At 38.2% G+C, this 18,979-nt stretch overlaps 2 protein-coding genes across 3 annotated transcripts; both read left to right on the top strand.

Moving 5' to 3' along the window:
• The first annotated feature begins 1,501 nt into the window (after positions 1–1,501).
• On the top strand, positions 1,502–9,362 carry si:ch211-266i6.3 (cytoskeleton-associated protein 2). 2 transcript variants are annotated; one of them, XM_067432766.1, is made up of 7 exons: positions 1,502–1,669; positions 2,376–2,452; positions 2,574–3,373; positions 4,129–4,459; positions 4,546–4,606; positions 5,237–5,549; positions 8,420–9,362. In XM_067432766.1, the coding sequence occupies exons 2-7, from the start codon at positions 2,420–2,422 to the stop codon at positions 8,706–8,708; spliced, it is 1,827 nt and encodes a 608-aa protein (XP_067288867.1). In that variant the 5' UTR covers positions 1,502–1,669; positions 2,376–2,419; the 3' UTR covers positions 8,709–9,362. The 2 variants fall into 2 exon arrangements, with proteins under 2 accessions (XP_067288867.1, XP_067288866.1); XM_067432765.1 differs by having other exon boundaries at positions 1,503–1,669; positions 2,379–2,452.
• A 989-nt stretch (positions 9,363–10,351) lies between these two features.
• Positions 10,352–18,221, top strand: thap12a (THAP domain containing 12a). The gene is made up of 5 exons (XM_067433679.1): positions 10,352–10,610; positions 12,548–12,668; positions 12,960–13,040; positions 13,173–13,212; positions 16,165–18,221. Exons 1-5 carry the CDS (start codon positions 10,522–10,524, stop codon positions 18,060–18,062), a joined length of 2,229 nt encoding a protein of 742 aa, XP_067289780.1. The 5' UTR covers positions 10,352–10,521; the 3' UTR covers positions 18,063–18,221.
• Positions 18,222–18,979: the final 758 nt, after the last annotated feature.

Genomic DNA, 18,979 nt, shown 5'->3' with positions numbered 1-18,979 from the left:
AAGAGCTACTCTAAAGAAAGAAGTCTCAATTGTTAAAGGTGAGAAACTGTAAACTCAAAAAAAGTTTTTTTTTTCTCTTGTTTCTTCAGGACTGAATAACATTTATATATTACATTTAGAAATACATATGTAAAAATAAATAAACATTAGCAGATATTAAAGGCACAATATGTAAGGTTTTTTGGATTAAAACTAAAACAATGTTATACATTTTGCTGGCTTGTGCACTTACATTATCCCAAATGTTTCCAAGAATGAAACCATGGAAACACCAAAGATGTTTTAATTTAATATCTGATGTGTTTTATTAGCTACTGTTTGGATCATTGATGGACAGAAACTAATGATTGTTCTCCAGCTCAACACAGTTAGTCTTAGTGTTTAAATCTGGTGTTCTTGATGTCTCACATAGCGCCGAGCAAACACACATGGTAGCATTATAACATAACTTTAACACACTCAAATGTGTGTAATACCGGTATGATATTCCCCCCCCCCCCCCCCCACACACACACACATACACGAGCAGAAGAAACAGAGCGCTCATCTGCGGCAGAATAAACGCTCCACCAAATTCAGGCTTCATCAAGCTACGCGTTTGTTTTGAATAAGCAATCTCTAGTGGCGAAAATTACATATTGTGGCTTTAAGTAGGTCCATATCCATTTTAAATCTTATTGTGCATAGCGGAAAACACTGCTTTTCACTGCACATTTCCATGAAAACAGAATAACCAAAATGCTGATGTGCTAATCCAACCTGTTTTTTTTGGTCCCAGACACACAATTACCGACAAGGTAAATGAGTTTCCCATTCTTTATTTAAAATTAATAAAATAACCATACATGTGTGACAGACCTCACATAATCATGCAGTCAGCAGAATATCTCATGAATTAAATATTGCATTAATTAAAGTGGAACCCTCGAGGGAAGCAATTTGAGGTCACAGTTGGAGTCATATAAGCTCCTATTTACTCATTATCACACACTGAAATGAAGGCACATTTTACACTCATACTGTTTTTAATGGGTATCTGATATTCAGAGCTGGTTAAGAGGCTAGGTTAAGAGCATCACGATTGTGGAATCTTTTGCCATCTAGTGGCTAAATGTTATTTTTAATGCACGTGACGTGTGGTCAGTAGAACACATGAACTGTCAATAAGTCCACATTTTTCAATCAAGTACATAAATATATAAAGATATGCTACATCCAGTATGTTGGATTTGTCATTGTCCTTGCACGTATGTTACTGACTAGCAAAAAACATTGTTTACGTCTTATCTTTTCATACATTTTTTTCATACTTTGCATTAAACATTAATGTGATTAGACTGGAATTTAGGGCAACTGGGATCGTCCAAGACACTGGGCAGTTATTAGAGGAATTTTATTTTGGTTCAAAACAGAGGCAGCACCCAGTTTTCGGGACAAAAAGGGCGGGGCCGACTCGATTTTTACCACGTGATCAGAAGCAGCCAATACAATTCGTCGGCTAGAGTGACTCACAAACGGTCATCGCCAATCCGCGCTGATTCTGAACTCAAATCTGTTTGAAAGCGCGTGCGCTGCACTTGAATGTTAGGAGAATTGTTCTTCAAAAACATTTTAAAACTGAGATCCTTATAATTGTCTTTCCTGACTGACTGAAGAAGCCTCAGATAACGTAAGTAGATGTTGCTTTGTCAACCGTCATCGTTGGTTTGTGTGAGTATTGGCATGTCTTGCATCTTTCTGAAGCGTGTTGGAATAACACGGACTCGCTGATTCGCTTTATATGTTTTTTTCTTACCTTGCAAATCTAGCGTTCACTTCAATAATAATGAATGAATTGAGACTAGTGTATTGGTTTATCTTATATGTATTAAATGCAGGAGCCTTTGAGTTTGGGGTATTGTCAGCTACTAATAACTTACGACCTCGTTAAAAAGTCCCACTTTGTGATTGCGTGTGTATTTATATGTTTGTTTAGTTATATTTATGTCGATGTATGTATTTATGAATGTGTGTGTGTGTGTGTATATATATAATTGCGCACACGCCCGTGTTATTATTGTTCTGTTATAATAAAATAAAAATAATACAAATGAAAACAAGAAAAAAAAATACTTGACCTTAAATAAATTATAATCTAAGTGGGTCTATTAATACGTACTATTAGTGTATATCTAAAATAACACTTATATATGTATGTGTGTATATGTATAAATTAGATGAAAATAACTTATAAGTGACTTTGCCTTGTCTAACAGTGTGCTTGGAACACATTTAGCAGCTAAAAGTGGAAATGTTGCTGTTTTAAAAACTAGCTAGGCAGGTAAAGAACACATTTTCTTGTTTTGCTTGTTTGACGATCGTAATGTTATGTTCAGCAGGGAAGATCATCATCTTTGAGGAACTGTCCTTGCACTGGTAGATGCTCAGAATGGAGTCGGTGGTGATGAAAAAGGTATCATTGTATTTTGTGAAGCTGACCAGCTCTTTCATAGTTGGAAGATGTGTTTCTCACATGTACATGTGTAAAAGATGTCTGTATGCATGAAATTAGCTTGTTTTTTACTTCCATTCAGAGTAACAAGGAGAACACTAAACCTGTTTGTGGCCCAAAAAAACAAGTCTGCAGTATTGTATCAAAACAAAGAGTGATTCTTCAGTCGAAGGAGGAGAATTCTGGAAAAAGAGAGAAGGAAAAGGATGTTAGACCGAAGGCCAAAACTAATGATGCTGATCCTACGAAGCGCAACACCCTAAGCCAGGCCTTCCGTACGCAGCAGACTGTAAGACACAGGAAGCTTGTGGAAGAAGTTCAAAAACCACCTTCTACTGTCTCTGCCATTCAGAAATCCAAACCTGGTACGTATAAAGGCCGTGTGGTGCAGTCTAAAATCGACTGTTTCAGAAAACCCAGTGGTGATGTGAAGACTGCAGAAAAGAAAGTGATTCCGAAGCCGGATGCGACCAGACCAAAACCTGAAGTCCCTAAAGTCCGGTCTAAGTCTGTTACTTCCCTGTCGACGTCCACTAAACCCAGAGTCAACTCTTTGCTATCTAGGCCGAAATCTGTTTCTGATGTACCACTGAATGCCACTGAAAAACCAGTCCAGAAGTCTGTTTCCCATAAACGGATGCCTCAAAAGATCTCAGGCTCCGTCTCTCAAGCAGGTGCCCCTCGGGATCGTGTTCCTCCCAGGCCAGCCCCTTCAGCTACAGGGCGCTCGGCCATCAGCAGACCCATCGCTTCAAAGAAGAAAGAGGTGGCGGCGCATGTGGCGAAAACTAAAGCGGCCACCACTGAGCAGAATATCCGCAGACCTGTCACAAGTACAATCAGCCACTACAAAGTGCAAATGGAGACGGCTGAAGAGAGAAGGTGAGTTGTGTACACTGCCATGGATACAGGGTTCCCGTAGGGTCTTAAAAAGCCTTAAAGGTGCACTATGCAGCTTTCCGTCCACTGGAGGGCGCCTATTCAAAACAAATGCGTAGTTTGATGATGCAAAGTGTGAGCGCAGCATCTCGGGAGATGTGGTCTTTTCATCACAGCCGGTGGAAAATAGGACTCAGGTAGAAATCACTTTCATGGATGCGGTTATTAACGTTACTGTAGTGTAAAGCAGAGCAGGACCGAGTGTTGTGGAGCTGAGCACGGCCGCTGGAGCGATTGTTAAACAAATACCCGCCTCGCGAGCACCGGGACTTTTATTATGAAGGGACGGGAGACAGTCGCCGGGCGCCTGCACTGATCCGCTCTTCTGAATATGCATGAATATGAATTCTGCTCCAGTCCTGTCAGATTCTTTTCAATCGGCTGTAGAGGTGAAGACGACAATTCCCTTCAAGTTACGCATTTGTTTTGAATAAGCACCATCTAGCGAAAATTACATATTGTGCCTTTAAAATAGAAATGTTACTTTGAAATTGTACAATATTATTTTTTTTAATCAAATAAATGCAGCCTATGTGAGCATAAGAGGCTGCTTTCAAAAAATGTAACAACCAAATTATTGAACAGTTAAAACTTCAGTCGCATGCGTTACACTATCAATTTTAGCTTGATAAGTGTAACTGATAACAGAGGATATATTGATGGGGTTGCCTAATGTTTAATTTATATTCTGCTTTCAGAGCAAAGCTTGCAGAGTGGCTGGCATCTAAGGGAAAAGCTCTGAAGAGGCCTCCGGTCTCAGAAAAGTCAGCAATCTTTTCACAAAAACCAGCTCCACAGCCTAAAACTGGAGTCGAAGCCACAATTGGTGTGCAGTTTAAGCCTGTCATCCAGCCGGAGGCTGTTAAACCAACCCCTGCATTGCAGACAGACAACCAAACTGATCTCAAAGTCCCTGACGATAAACCAGTGTGTTCTAGCGGATCAAGCAATATTATGAACACCACGCTAGACTTGCTGGACAACAGTGACATGGATCTGCCAGTCGACCCAGAGATAAGAATGGAGTCGGTAAGAACCATAAGAGCGTCTTATTTGTCACACACATACTCGATCATGTGTATTGTCATTTTATAACTGTATTTTCTGTTTTGCAGTTGGTGATGAACTTGTGTGATAAACTAGATGCATTGGAGACGCCCTCATCATGTGAAGATGGTCAGTCTCATGAGGATTCTTTATGCAGTAATTGCAAATTAATAGGTTTGTAAACCCAAAAATGAAAATTCTGTCATTATTTCCTCACCCTCATGTCGTTTCAAACCTGTAAGACCTTCGTTCATCTTCAGAACACAAATGAAGATATTTTTGATTAAATCTGAGACACCAATTTAATTACCACTTTCAAGGCCCAGAAAGTAGTAAAGACATGGTTAAAATAGTCCATGTGACTAGCCATAATGTCATGAAGCCACAAGAATACATAATTCAACACTTTCTTCTCTTCTGTGTCATTCTCCTACACTGTTGAGAGCTTCAGAGTTCTACGTCAGAACGCCGGCTCATTATTGGCTAACGCTGGTCACATGAACACCACAATGCATGCATGTGATGCTGATGAAGGAGTTTCTTCAAAATGTTTTAATTTGTGTTCTGAAGATGAACGAAGGTCTTTCGGGTTTGGAACGACATGAGGGAGAGGAATTAATGACACAATTTTTATTTTTGGGTGATCTAACCCTTTAATACTTGTATAGTACTACTAGATCACCATCCTCATCCACATAAACCAATTTGTAGGCATGTTGTGACTTTAAAAAAAATAATTGTTTTGCCCATCGTCAACAGGCATAAATGGTGACAAAGTGGATGCATTGGCAGAGGAAACAATGGAAGGGCAAGTGGAGGAGCAGGAAATGGATAAAGTGTTTGAAATTCTGGAAGAGGAAGAACTGGGGGATGAGGAAGACTCGGAGAGTGACATTACAGAAGACACCAAGAAGGCTGATATAAAGAGTGATGATGATGATCTGGAACCCAAGGAGAAAAAGCCATTTGAGAGTGAAGATGACAGTGATGATGAGACGAGGAGTGCTACTCCAGAGATGGCAGGGGCTTCCATTGTGAAATACAATGTGAAAACGACTCCATATCTTCAAAGGTGAGTGTGAGGGAATTTAATGGTTTGTACAGACTGGTTTATATGTAAAGGCCCGTTCACACCAAACTCGCTAAATATATTATTGTCTGCACCAACAGACAATAATGTTCTGTTTATTAAAAGTGCGGTGCTGCAGTTATGCCGTCTGCAACTTTAAATGCTTGAACTCTATAACATGTGGTGGATTCTAATTGGTTGTCAATAGCCGCTTTTCCACTGTTGGGCCAGTGCGAGCCAGGGCTTTTAACTTGCCGGGCGAGGCTAATAACCTTGGACCTATAGCACCGAGCCCAAAACGGCACTGCGTTTCCACTGTCAGGCCAAAAGCTCCACAGCGCTTTACTCAAACTTGCCTGTAACACCTCTGGAGCAAAACTTGGTATTATTCCACAAATGAATGGAAGTTTTATTCGAAAATTTATAAAAGAAATCACTAGCAAAGATCGCAAAACGAACATGATAAAAGCAGCAAAAGAAAGAGGACCCGTACTTATTCAGTCGTGTCTGTTTCTGTTTATTTGTAGTCACAGGACAGCATGTTTACATCACATTTAGAAAGAACAAAGAACGATCATTTCTATACATTTTCCACCAAAAATACGACCTGAGCAGCTTTAACACTTTCTCCAGCGACAGTCCCAATAGTTTTCAGTCGGAGAAACAGAGGAAGTTCCTGAAAAAACGGCTAAATATGGATATCAGACAGTCCGATATAAAGAGAGGAGACGTACTGATAGATGAAATAAACATGATTGTTCAAGCGGTTGTATTTACTATGTTTACTATAGTAGCATTGTCTTTTACATCGCATATCAATAGGCCTGTCACGATAACAAATTTTGCTGGACGATAAATTGGCCAAAAAATTATTGCAATAAACAATATTGTCGTTCTGAGACCATTTTCTTTTAAAATAATGATAATGGCATAATAATGCAGGTACATTTTTTCAAAGATCAATAAACTTTTATTTCTAAAGACTAACACTGAAAACGGAAAACATTTAAAATATCAATAAATAAATCATTAATAAAAAAATCATTACAATAAATGAAGAAAAGACCAAAAACAATAAATAAAATGGATGAAAACTGCAACAGATGAGGTGCATATTAGGGGTGGCACGGTTCACAAAACCCACGGTTCAGTTCTGTACGGCTCTTGTTTTTTTGTTTTAATCGTTAACACTCCAGAAATGTACTTTAGCATATGATGAATAACTTAATTATCAACAGTTAAGGATACAGCATTAAAAAAAAGTTATATCTTGTAATCATGCTCAAACAGCTTGACTTGACCATCTCTGAGGAAAGCTATAGGTGAGATTTTGATACAGAAAGAGAGAAGACATTGAAGACATGCTTTTCATTTATTTGGCAAAAAAAGGAGAATGTGTATTGCTATCTACAGTACCTTATGTGCCTTTTTTAGCACACAAAGATTGAACTGAAGAATTAACTTGCATTTATCAAACTGCCAAAGACCCCATTTGTCTTGGCGCTGTGCACGTCAAATTTTGTAACTTTGCGTGCAGCTCCGCAACCGAAGAAGCACGAGCTCCAGGGGAAGCTGGCCAAGCATGACGTCTCATAACACCGGCATCCGGTCTGCGAGTCGAGTATAAACATCTCCCCAAACGATCGGCGTGAGCATACAGTCAACGAGAGACCCGAGGAAAACAAACAAGCATGCAAATGGAAATAATCGCGGCCGGAAAAATGATCAAGCTAATTTTTTTATCGTGCGACAGGTCTACATATCAATATTTCTGACTTGTTCGGTTGATCAGAATCCACATTGGATCACAAATAGAAGTTATTTTAAACACTCCACTGCTGTCTAAAAGTGAGTTTTGAATGAAAATTATTTGAACTGATGTTAGCTGGTATATGCCGTCTCCATCTCCGTTAAACTCCACCTTTGTTCGTAACCACTCCTCAAACCAGAGCTGGCCTACTTTGGACCAAGGTATTCGGCGGGCTAAAAAACCCCGGCTGTTGGCCTCGACAAGCACACCCGCCAGCTTTTGGCCCGCCAGTGGAAACACAGCTATTATTTTTATCGTTCATTAGCTAAAAAAACGTTTATAGCTGTTTTGTGGACTTCCCTATTCGTTAAATTTCGTTAGATGGAATCGGAAATTTCTTACGATTTCCAACCCTAATTTCCCCCAAATTAAAGCGTTATCGTCCTTTTGTGTAAACAGTAGGGCTGTAACGATATGCGATATGAAATCGAAATCGCAATACGCAGGTACACGAACCTGTATCGCGATGTGAGAAGGCAGTATCGCGACACACCCCTTCCAACTGCCAGAATTATCCTTCCTGTCCAGGTCCAACTTTTAAGTCAGCAGTATGGCAATATTTCAGCTACCCGGTGGAGAACAAGGATGGCAATCGTGTAGTTGACAAGACCCACACAATTTGCCGTAAGTGTTTCAAGAAGCTTCCCCAACCGGCTGGCAACGTGGTGTGAGCGTGGCGTTTCTGTTGCGTGTCATCCGCGGGGCGACTGCGTGGCGTTTTCTCTTTCTTTGCACACCAGAAGCGTGTCTGACGCTGCGTTTCTGTTGGTATTGATGTACAGGAGGCCCTATACTTCATGTTAAATATATATTGCCTATTGGTACCGCAAAGAAAACGTCGGCAGTAGCCTATTGACCATACAGATATATGGTATTGACGGCAAAATAGGCTACAGAATACTGTACAGAAAAAAACTGTTTTGTCCCCCCCATATCGAGGTTTGTATCGTACCGTTGGTCAAAAATCGTGATACGAACCGAATCGTGGGTTTGGTGTATCGTTACAGCCCTAGTAAACAGGCCATATGATGTTTAAATATTAATTTGTTTTTCTCGTCATTAGTGTGAAAAAGAGAATCGATTGTGAAACTGCACCAGCCAGTGGCTCGCGACGCAAAAGCACCATCAAAGACCTGAAGTTTCTGACGCCTGTGCGACGATCAACACGAATCCAGCGCAAGTCCTCTCGTCTGCCAGACATGCTGAACGACCATGATGCATGCATCTCCTCGTTGGCTGAGCTGGTGCAGATGGACGATGCAGATGCAAGTGCTTACATCTACAGAAAAAACCCAGCGCTACTGGAAGACCTTCCTGATCAGCCTGAAGACTTTGCAAAAGTATGCAGTTAAGCAATATAAGCTGATACAACACTAATGTCACTTTCAAATCGGATATTTATAGCATGTGTAACACCTATTTGAAGTACTCTGTGACACTATTGAAAATGCTTTATTTTAATATTTAAGTATTGCATTTGGCTGCTATTAATGGCTTAACACTTTCTAAGCGCAATAATTTGATTAATAAGCACTATTGTGAAAGTATCTTCTATGCTAACATTAGGCTCATGCAGTGTATGTGTATATATAAAGAGCTTTTTTGGTACTTTGTAGCATTTTAACTTAACTTAACACTGCTTTGTTCATTCTATGAATCTGGACGTTGGGGAAAATGGACACGGTTGGAAAAAAGTAGGATTTGTTTTGTTCTGGAGAGTATCAAAAAAATGAACAAACCAAAGAATATGTTGCCTTTCACTTGTATTTTCTCTTTGTAAGATGTTCTGCAGTTCTTTGTTAAGCTGTTCACTTTCTCACTTTTAAATATGTTTTTTGTATATACAGTAAAGTCATTAATCATTTTAATGAACTAAACTTTGTTCAGAGGATTTAATTCAACCCACACTAATGACCATGTCTTTTTAAAGGCAAGACGAGCGTTCACTGTATTTTAACTATTCTTTTAATCACTGCACTATAAAATAAAACATCTTAATAAAGAATACTTCAGTGTAATAAAAAATATCCTGTCATTATTAACCTACTTGACATTTCTGATGTGTGTATTAAAGGGTTCAAATGACAAATGTAGTTGATTCACCCTCATGGTAGCTTGAGATGTGCAGGATGACGGTTTCAGCCACCATTCACTTTTATTATATGAAAAAGATGCAAGGAAAGTAAATGAAAAAATACTATAGTATATAATAGTAAAATTACTCTAGTAAATTCTAGTGTTCTTGAACCATATTAGAGTATATTTACTATAGTATGGTTCCAAATCACTGTTTACTAGAAAAAAATACTAGTATATTATAGTAAAATTACTCTAAATACTATATAGTATTTTTTCTAGTAAATACTAATGGTTTTGAACCATACTACAGTAAACTGTAGTATACCTTATTATTTACAATAGTGCATATATTGTAGTTAATTGTTAAAATATAGTTTATACTGAAGTATAAATATACTGAAGTAATATCTTTACTATAGTTTGGTTCAAAAACACTAGTATTTACTAGAGCAGTTTTACTAAATTATACTAGTGTTTTTGAACCATACAGTAAATATATCACACTAAATTGTAGTATACCTCAGTATTTACTATATTTTAATAATTGACTACAGTATGCTGTTATATATATTAACAAAATGTATTAAATACTAGAATATACTTAACTTACTGTTGTATCTTTATTTTACTTTATTATAAAAACACTAAAGTATTTAGTCATTTTAGTATTTTTTCCCCATGTGGAGCTCTCCCAAAAACGAAAATAGTGTAATTCACAGTTTTTTATTTTGTGTTTTTTTAAATATAACACGTTATATTTTAGAGCTTTATGTTTTAATATCTCATTAAAAAATATTTATTTGAATTTATTAACGGTTTCTCCCAAACTGCCGCCAATTCCTTCCCGTAAGCGCAAGCTGATTGGCTGAGGATTTGAACTCGCGTTCCGCGAGCAAAGCATTGTGGGACGGAATCGAACTCCGACGCGCTTCTCCTCCAGGCCACACAAAGCACTAGAGTGCCGATTAATTTACCGCTTTATTAGTCTTTAAAACTACATTTTTAAAACTTTCTGAAGGGAATACCATAACAGTGTGTCAAATGAACTGGATTCGATATTAAGATTCGACTCAGAGTGAACGAACGATGCCCAATTTCTGCGCCGCGCTGAACTGCTCCAGGAGCAGCACTCACTCGGTGCTGGCGTTCTTCAGGTTTCCACGGGATCCCGAGAGGTAATACACACGATTTCCTCACCTATCCCACTCTTTGTTATCCTAACGATAGGATTTCGCGTTTGACCTTCATTTATCTTCGTTTATTTACCAGTACAGCACACCCAAAGCTCCGCTGAGCTAGTTAGCTCGCTTAAAGAGCAGATGCAAGTCTGTCATGTAACGTATTAACTAGTGTTTATATACTACATAAAGTCTTATGAGTTATTCTTCAGTGTTGCTCAGCATTATCATGATTTATAGTGGTTTATATAGGATAGGAAAGTCTCAACTGGCTATTCCAACACAGTTCTGATCGGATGTAACGTTACTCATCTGTCATTCATTGATCTCCGTGTGACCAGACACAATCAACAGTGTGTATTACAGTAAAAACAAAAATACGCACTATATTATTGTATTACACAGATACAATATTACACGTACATCATCGTGATTCTTAAAGGGATAGTTCACCCAAACAAATGAAAATTACTATTTATATTTACTCCCCCATAAGCAATCCTAGGTGTAACTTGATATGTCATTATACTTTCAGACGAATACAATCAAAGATATATTAAAAAATGTCCTGGCTCTTCCAAGTTTTATAATGGCAGTGAATGGAGGATTATATTTTGAAGCCCAAAAAATCCATCCATCAAAATATATCCAAACGCAGCGTTTCTTTAATTTTTTTTATTTTGACCATCCACAATTTAAAGGCCCTAAACTTGTCTTAAACTGGAGCAGAATTAAATTGGCATTAAATTAGGACCCTATGGTTACTGCGATGCAGAAAAACATTTTGCTATTGCAGAATCCAGTCTCTAAAAAATGTTTTGTTTTGTTTTTTTAAACGTTTAATATATTGTTGTTAAATTGTCTGTTTCATGATTTAAATTAATTAGACATGCTTTTTGAATGATATAATTGAATTTAACCATTAAAACAGAAAAATGTAAATAGAATAAACTATAAAAAATTAAATTGCACGAACTGCAAAAAATGTATATGTACCTCAGGATTGTTGTTTCAGTTTCTAAATATCCTTAAATCAAGATGCATTTGAAATGAAAGATTTAGAAATTATTATTATTATTTTTCTGAGAAATTTAACAAAATTAAATGAGTTTATGCTTAAAACAAGAACAAGTTATGTCAATGGGTATGAAAATTACTTGCATTTCAATTAAGTTGATTTTTTATGAACCCATAATATTCTTGTTTTAAAAATGAAATCACTTTTACTTTTACTTAGCAATGTTTTTTGGTAGAAATTAATGAAAAGGTTATGGAGATCATTTGGAAATTTTATTTTCAAACTTTTGCTAATACAACTCATTGTGCGCTTCCTAGAAACGTATATTTAACATATTAACGTGTTATGTTCCCTTCAATTTATTCCTTACATTTTCTTTAAATGGTCTTAAATTTACCAACCAGAAAGAAAAATTTCCATTTTTAAAACTAAAACTTTTGACGTGATGTATGGCTTAGGAGTAGCATAAGCTTTGAGGCCTCTAATTCAACTTCTAATTTGTGACCGGTGTTTTTTTTTTTTTTTGGTTATTTTAGTTCATAAGGTTTTAAAAATTGATATTTTTCTCACTGAAACGCATAGTTTTGCTTTAGAAGGTGTGTGTGTGTGTGTGTGTGTGTGTGTGTGTGTGTGTGTGTGTGTGTGTGTGTGTGTGTGTGTGTGTGTGTGTGTGTGTGTGTGTGTGTGTGTGTGTGTGTGTGTGTGTGTGTGTGTGTGTGTGTGTGTGGAGTTTTATTATTTACTGCCATTATAAATCTTGGAAGAGCCAGGACATTATTTAATATCTGATTGTGTTCGTCTGAAAGAAGAATGTTATATACACCTAGCTTGAGGGTGAGTTAATCTTGGGCTAATTTTCATTTTTGGGTGAACTATCCCTTTAATAACTACTATTCATGTCACATTTATTCCCTAGATGTAAGAAGTGGGTGGAAAACTGCAGTCGTTCAGACCTGAAAGACAAAACGCCTGACCATCTGAACAAATACCACAGACTGTGTGCAAGGCACTTTGAACCTAACTTGATAACCAAAACCGTAAGTTATGCATTCATGTTCAGTATGAAATTGTGGTCGTTTTCTAGTTAAAATTATAAAACGAATGTAAAATTAGTTTAATGGAAAGGGTATATTTTAGGTGCTGTGGCTGCTTACTTTTCAGTTCACTTAAATTTTATATATCTATATATTTTTTAATCTAAATTTAAAAAAAAAAAATGCATTTGTAGTAATTATCCAAGTATTAGAGATTGCTGTATAGAATAGTATATCAACTATTGGACGCTACAAATAGCATGAGATCTCTAACATATTGTGATTACTATCCAGAGCCCTTTCAGGACTGTACTGAAGGATAGTGCGGTACCAACCATATTTGACAATCCTTCCCTCAAACGGTCAAATAATGAGGTAATGGTTGTCCAGTATGTATCTATGTGACACTGTACTGTATTATGCCTGCCTCTTTACATTTCAAAGTAAAGTTGAATGTCTAAATACTGATTGTGAGTGGTACTAAAAACATATCGATTTCTTTAACAGACGGAAAATAAGGATGCCCCTGATGCGAAGAAGAATAAACGTGAGTCGTTTTTTTTTAAATTGTGTTTGTCTTTGTTTTATGTAGGGCTGGGCGATATGGCCCAAAAAATTATCATGATATAATTTTCCATATCAGTCGATATCGATAAATATCACAATAAATGTAAAATCATTATTTTTTTAAGTTTAAAGGCATATTTTTGCTCCTGAGTGAAAGATGTAGAAAACAGACAGTTAACTGTAGTTTTAAACTATCCTTTATTGCTAAAACATGACAAACACTTCCCAAACAGGTGAACAATTTATTAAAACTGAGGTAGGTTTATTTATAAAAAATTTAATTGTGGTCAGCATTTTTTTACTCTACACTGTATATCAATAATATCATTACCTTGTCGTGTAAGTAGTAAAACAATAAAAACGCAAACAGGCAAAAAAAAAAACATGGTCCACTGTTCATCTCTCTCTCTCTCTCTCTCTCACACACACACATTTACATTTACATTTATGCATTTGGCAGACGCATTTATCCAAAGCGACTTACATTGCATTTTAAAGGGGTACTTCAGCGCTGGGAAGATGAATCTGTATTTAAACTGGGTCCTCAATGTAGTAGAAATGTGAAATTATTTTTTAATTTGGTGCCTTCTAGACTGAGAAAAGACAGAAAATGTATTTTAGTCTCATGGGGATGAAAGACTACAATTACCAGAATGCTTCGCTGCCCTATGAGGCCATTCCCAAAGCCACCAACTTGATTACTGTGACTGAGTTAGAGAAGACACTACAATTAAAAACTGAACGTGTCTGTTCAATATAATGAGTGAGTCGCCGTGCGAGTATCACAGCACTGAGCAGGAGTGAGATAAATGAGCTGATGAGCTCTCGTGATGAGGTGAGGTAATCGCGACTACACTCGCGGCATACATTCACAACGCGAGTTCAGTCTGGCACGCGTTTCAGTTCATGCCTTTGCAAGCTTAACTTTCACAGAAATTAATTTGAGAAGTTAGAAGACTTATTGCTCACCATAGCTCCGTTTAAATGAGTGCCTGTAGCTGAGCTCTCCCTGCGAGCTGAGTGTAATCTCCATCCCCCATGCGAAGATTCAAAACATGCGGAAATGGCTCCCTCTGCTGGCTGTAGTCTTTAGCCTTTGGCCAAACATTCCTCCTATGATGCAAATATCGTCAATTTGCATCATAGGAGGAATTTTTCCAGAAATAAAATGCATAAATCTCTTGTCTCAGGGGGATATGAGGGGGGAAAGCACAATCATTTGAATATACTCCAGGGTTTCTACTGATACAAGGCCACATGCTAATCGCTGAAGTAACCCTTTAAGGTACACATTTGACATTTTTTGTCAGTTCTTGCTTTCCCTGGGAATCGAACCCATGACCTTGGCGTTGCTAGCGCCATGCTCTACTGTTTGAGCTACAGGAAAGCTCAACACATACACACATACAGCCGCATCTCACCGACACACACACACAGTGGGCTGGTCAAGAGAGGAGGGAGAGAGCAAAGTTCAGTATTTTTTGGATCTCCAGTAAGGGCTGTCCAGTCTATTTTATCATTTTAAACATCGGATGACATTATTTCTCTTTTGATACATGCGATGCCGAGTCATTAATACTTCGCCAAAGACAAACAATTATGATAGCGATGTACAAGTGATGTTTTAGAGATTATAGTTTGGTAACGTTAGCTTGTTGTAAGTCAACTAACAACGTAATAAGCCTGTGTGTGAATGTAGTTAATGTAGATTTACTGCTGTGTTGGGCTCAATGTTATATGGAAGAACTTCGAAGAAGTACGATAATTTGATAACTAAATTCCATGTGGTGAACGTGAACCTATGATAAGCAGTCCACGTACGTCGCTGTTTTATGTCGGATGGGATCGCCAAAATATCTCCAAACCACTGAAGTTGAGCGAACTAACTTGTCAACGATATCTGTGTCCGCCGAGCTGGTTGTGAGCTCTGAGTTTTCTTCACTACCGCTCATTTTTATCGCTCCACTTCACTTCACTCCGATCCTCAAGCCTGTCAGTCATTGACTGTAAACAACAGCGCGTGCAGCGCCCAGAAGCCCGGTCTGCAATACGTATGCGCAGCATTACACATAGCGCGTAAACATCATATCGAGAATTTATCGAACTGTTGTTATAGTCAGGAATCATGTTTCCTGATATTTATATGAGTCTGATTTCAAACATAAAACAAATTTGCCTGTGAACGCTTTATATTAATACAATATAGGTAGGTCTAAATCTAGGTGATCACTTATATAACGTCAAATTGACTCGTCCAGCCCTACGTTTGTTAATTTGTGTTTATGTGAATTATACCTAATAAATAGGCCGACTACAGCAAGTTGAGCCTTGGAAAAACAACTCTATATCGCGAATCATATCGTTTCCATCAACGATACATATCGTCATATTTTTATATCGCGCTTTATCGTTTAACAATATATCGTTACACCCCTAATATATATTCATGTTTATATCGCTATTGTGCCTGTTATGTGCTATTAACTTTCACACCTTTGCTAAAATATGGTACATTGCATACTCTTCCTATCACAAACATATAATAGTGACTGAGTGCGACCTGAATGCATCAGTTAATGGTGAGATTTGCTAAATAAAATGATCTTGCCAGAAGAATTGCGTGATAACTTTATTATATCTTGTTCCGTCTGTATCAAGAGAGCTTTAATGAGGTTTTACACGTGCACAGTGAGGTGAATTTTGAAAACGCTAGTGTGGACAGAGAGCGTTTTAAAAGGAAAACGCGGTTTTCAAATGTATCCGGATTAGTGTAGACTCTGTTGTTTTGCCACTCAGTGGGCGTAACTGTAGCCACTCCGGCCGACGGTGACGTCACATGCATACTCTCTGTTTGACATTCTTTATATTTACATGCATTCCACAATACAAAAGAATGACTAAACTTACACAACTATTGTTTTTACATTTTCAGCGGACTCCCAAAGTGAGGAAACTAAAGATAACAGTGAGACAACAACCAAAGAGATCAGTGCGAGCAAAAATGGCGATGGGGTGGACAGCAGCCCTCAGGTCATCGATGAGGAAACGCTGAATAAAGAGTATCTCAAGTCTCTGTTTGATGTTGTCGTGATGATGGGCACACAGAACATCCCTCTGCATGGGCACTCAGACAAAGAACCCAGAAGCAAAAGCTTCACTCCCAGCAACTTCCAGGCACTCTTGGAGTATCGGATCAACGCAGGCGACGAATACCTCAGGAAGAAGTTCGAGGGGTCGCCTGTAAACCTCGAGTACTGCTCCTCTACTCAATTGCAGCAGATGCTGGGAGTCATGGAAAAGGGCATTCGTGAAGAGCTTTTAGCTGATGTTAAAGAAGGACGCTTCTTCTCTTTGGTTGTAGACAACCTGGTTGAGTTCGGCGGAGAGAGCCATCTCCCGCTGTTTGTGCGTTTTGTGGACAAGACCAGCTCCCTCCGGGAAGAGTTAGTCGGGTTCCTGCTCTTCGAAGGTGATGTGGAGGCTATCACCGAAAAGCTTGTTGCAGAAGTGACTGAGAAATGTGGCCTGGACATGCAGTATTGCAGAGGACAGGCGTATTTGTGCTCAGGTGTGTCTGCTATGAAAGTCAAAGCGGTGGTGGCCAGAATCGCCGAGCTACACCCACTAGCCGTTCTCACTCCTTGCTCCAACTGCCCCTTGAATATCAACCTGGCAAGCACAATGACGTTCACCGGAGTGCATCTCGTCATGTCTACTCTAAAAAAGCTGGATGCATTTTTTAGTAAATCACCCTTGTTGCAAAATCAGCTGGAAAGTGCCATTTCCATCTACTACCAGGGAAATGAAGAGAAAGCCAGTGTCCTCAAGGAGGCGTGCAACTCGAAGTGGACCGAGCAGCACGACACATTTGAAGTAGCCGTTGACCTCCTGGAGTCTCTCCTGCTTTGCATGGATAGCGTCCATGACAATGAAGATCACAAATGGAACGATGAAGTGGCACACAACGCCTTCATCATATCCGAGGCGTTGGCCGATTTTGAATTTGTCATGACATTAGTGGTGCTCAAAAACGTCCTTTCCTTCACCAGAGCCTTTGGGAAGAATCTGCAAGGGCAAACGAATGAGGTCTTCTTCGCATCCAACAGTCTGACTGCCGTTCTGCATTCTCTGAATGAAGTTTACGACAATATCGAGGTCTACCATGAATTCTGGTTCGAGGAGGCCGTCAACCTGGCCGCAGCCCTTGAAATCCCAGTGAAAGTACCTCGGCTGTACTTCAGAAAACGACCAACGTCTGGTGAGGAAATCCAACCTGAGACCTACTATAAAGAGCAAGTCACCCTTCCCGTGGTCACCCATGTGATTAAGGAGCTCCCTGACCTTTTCTCCGAAAATCATCTGAAGGCCTTGAAGTCCTTGTCGCTCGTCCCTGCCATCATGGGACAGTTGAAGTTCAACACCACAGAGGAGACCAGTGCTGACATTTACAAAGAAGACCTGCTGAACCCAGACACCTTTCCTGCCGAGTTGCACTGCTGGAAAATCAAATGGAAGCATGGAAGTAAAGATGTCGTATTGCCAGCGACCATCTACGAGACACTTCAGCTGTCCGACGTGAAGTTCTTCCCCAACGTGTGTGCTCTCCTGAAAGTCCTGTACAATCTGCCGGTCTTTGCTCTGACCAATGAGAAATGCAGCAATGCGAAACAACGACTGACAACATACCTGGAAGACACACCTGTGCATCACAGAAACAAGAGCATGGCCCTGTTCTATATTAACTCTGCCATTAAGCACGATTTGGACAACATGGTGGAGACATACTTGAAAATGTATCCAGTTAGTGAGCCATCGGAGAAACGTGATTGATTTCAGTCTTATTTATGGCAGTATGATGACTCTGCTTGTCAATCAGCAGTTTGTAATTTTGTGTACGTTTGCTTTTCATGTACAGTCAGCCAAGATTACCAGGACTCGAGCCTTTTCTTATTGTCCTACTGTTTCTTTTAACATTGTGTGTGTGTATATATATATATATATATATATATATATATATATATATATATATATATACATACATACATACATACATACATACATACATATACATGTGCCCTCAATTTGAAAACATTAAAAAGGTATTTTCCTGCCCAACTCCATGAATGTGTCTTGAAATTGTTCAATGTATTTTTCAGAATTCAATACATCTCTGCAAAAATGTTAAAATCATATGTGTTCTTCATCTATAGTATAATTATTATATTAAAACAACTTTTTCACTTGGACTGTCTAATAAATTATGTCCTTTGGACACTGTATTATTAAATTTAATATTATTTATATATTTGTATAACGAATATAATTTAACAGTTATAGTGCTTTTAATTTTTACGTCATGCACATAAATATTTATTTTGCATGCATATTACATTAACTAAAGATTTATATTGCCATATCACAAAGCGTTGCTATTTTACTGGTACATTATTTATTATTTGCAAGGCCTTTGATTGCAGCATCAAAACACCATTAACTCATTTATTAAGTGAGCATGTGTTATACTCCTGGGAAAACCAGTTCAAATCCTATAATTGAACAAACTTTCAAAAACATTAAATATGTATCTAATGGGAAAATATTCCAAAATAGAATAAAAAAGTGACAAACAATAACTACCAGAATATTTATATAATTTTAAATTTGAATAAATATTAATGCATGTACCAAATATGGTGGTTGTGTCATATTTTAGAGGAGCAAACTGAAGTAATAAAGCTAAAGATAAG

This window comes from Pseudorasbora parva, chromosome 23, assembly GCF_024679245.1.
Source record: "Pseudorasbora parva isolate DD20220531a chromosome 23, ASM2467924v1, whole genome shotgun sequence".
In the NCBI taxonomy this organism is placed as follows: Eukaryota; Metazoa; Chordata; class Actinopteri; order Cypriniformes; family Gobionidae; genus Pseudorasbora; species Pseudorasbora parva.
The sequence above is the reverse complement of the archived record's forward strand: the minus strand, read 5'-3'. Positions and strand labels throughout refer to the sequence as shown.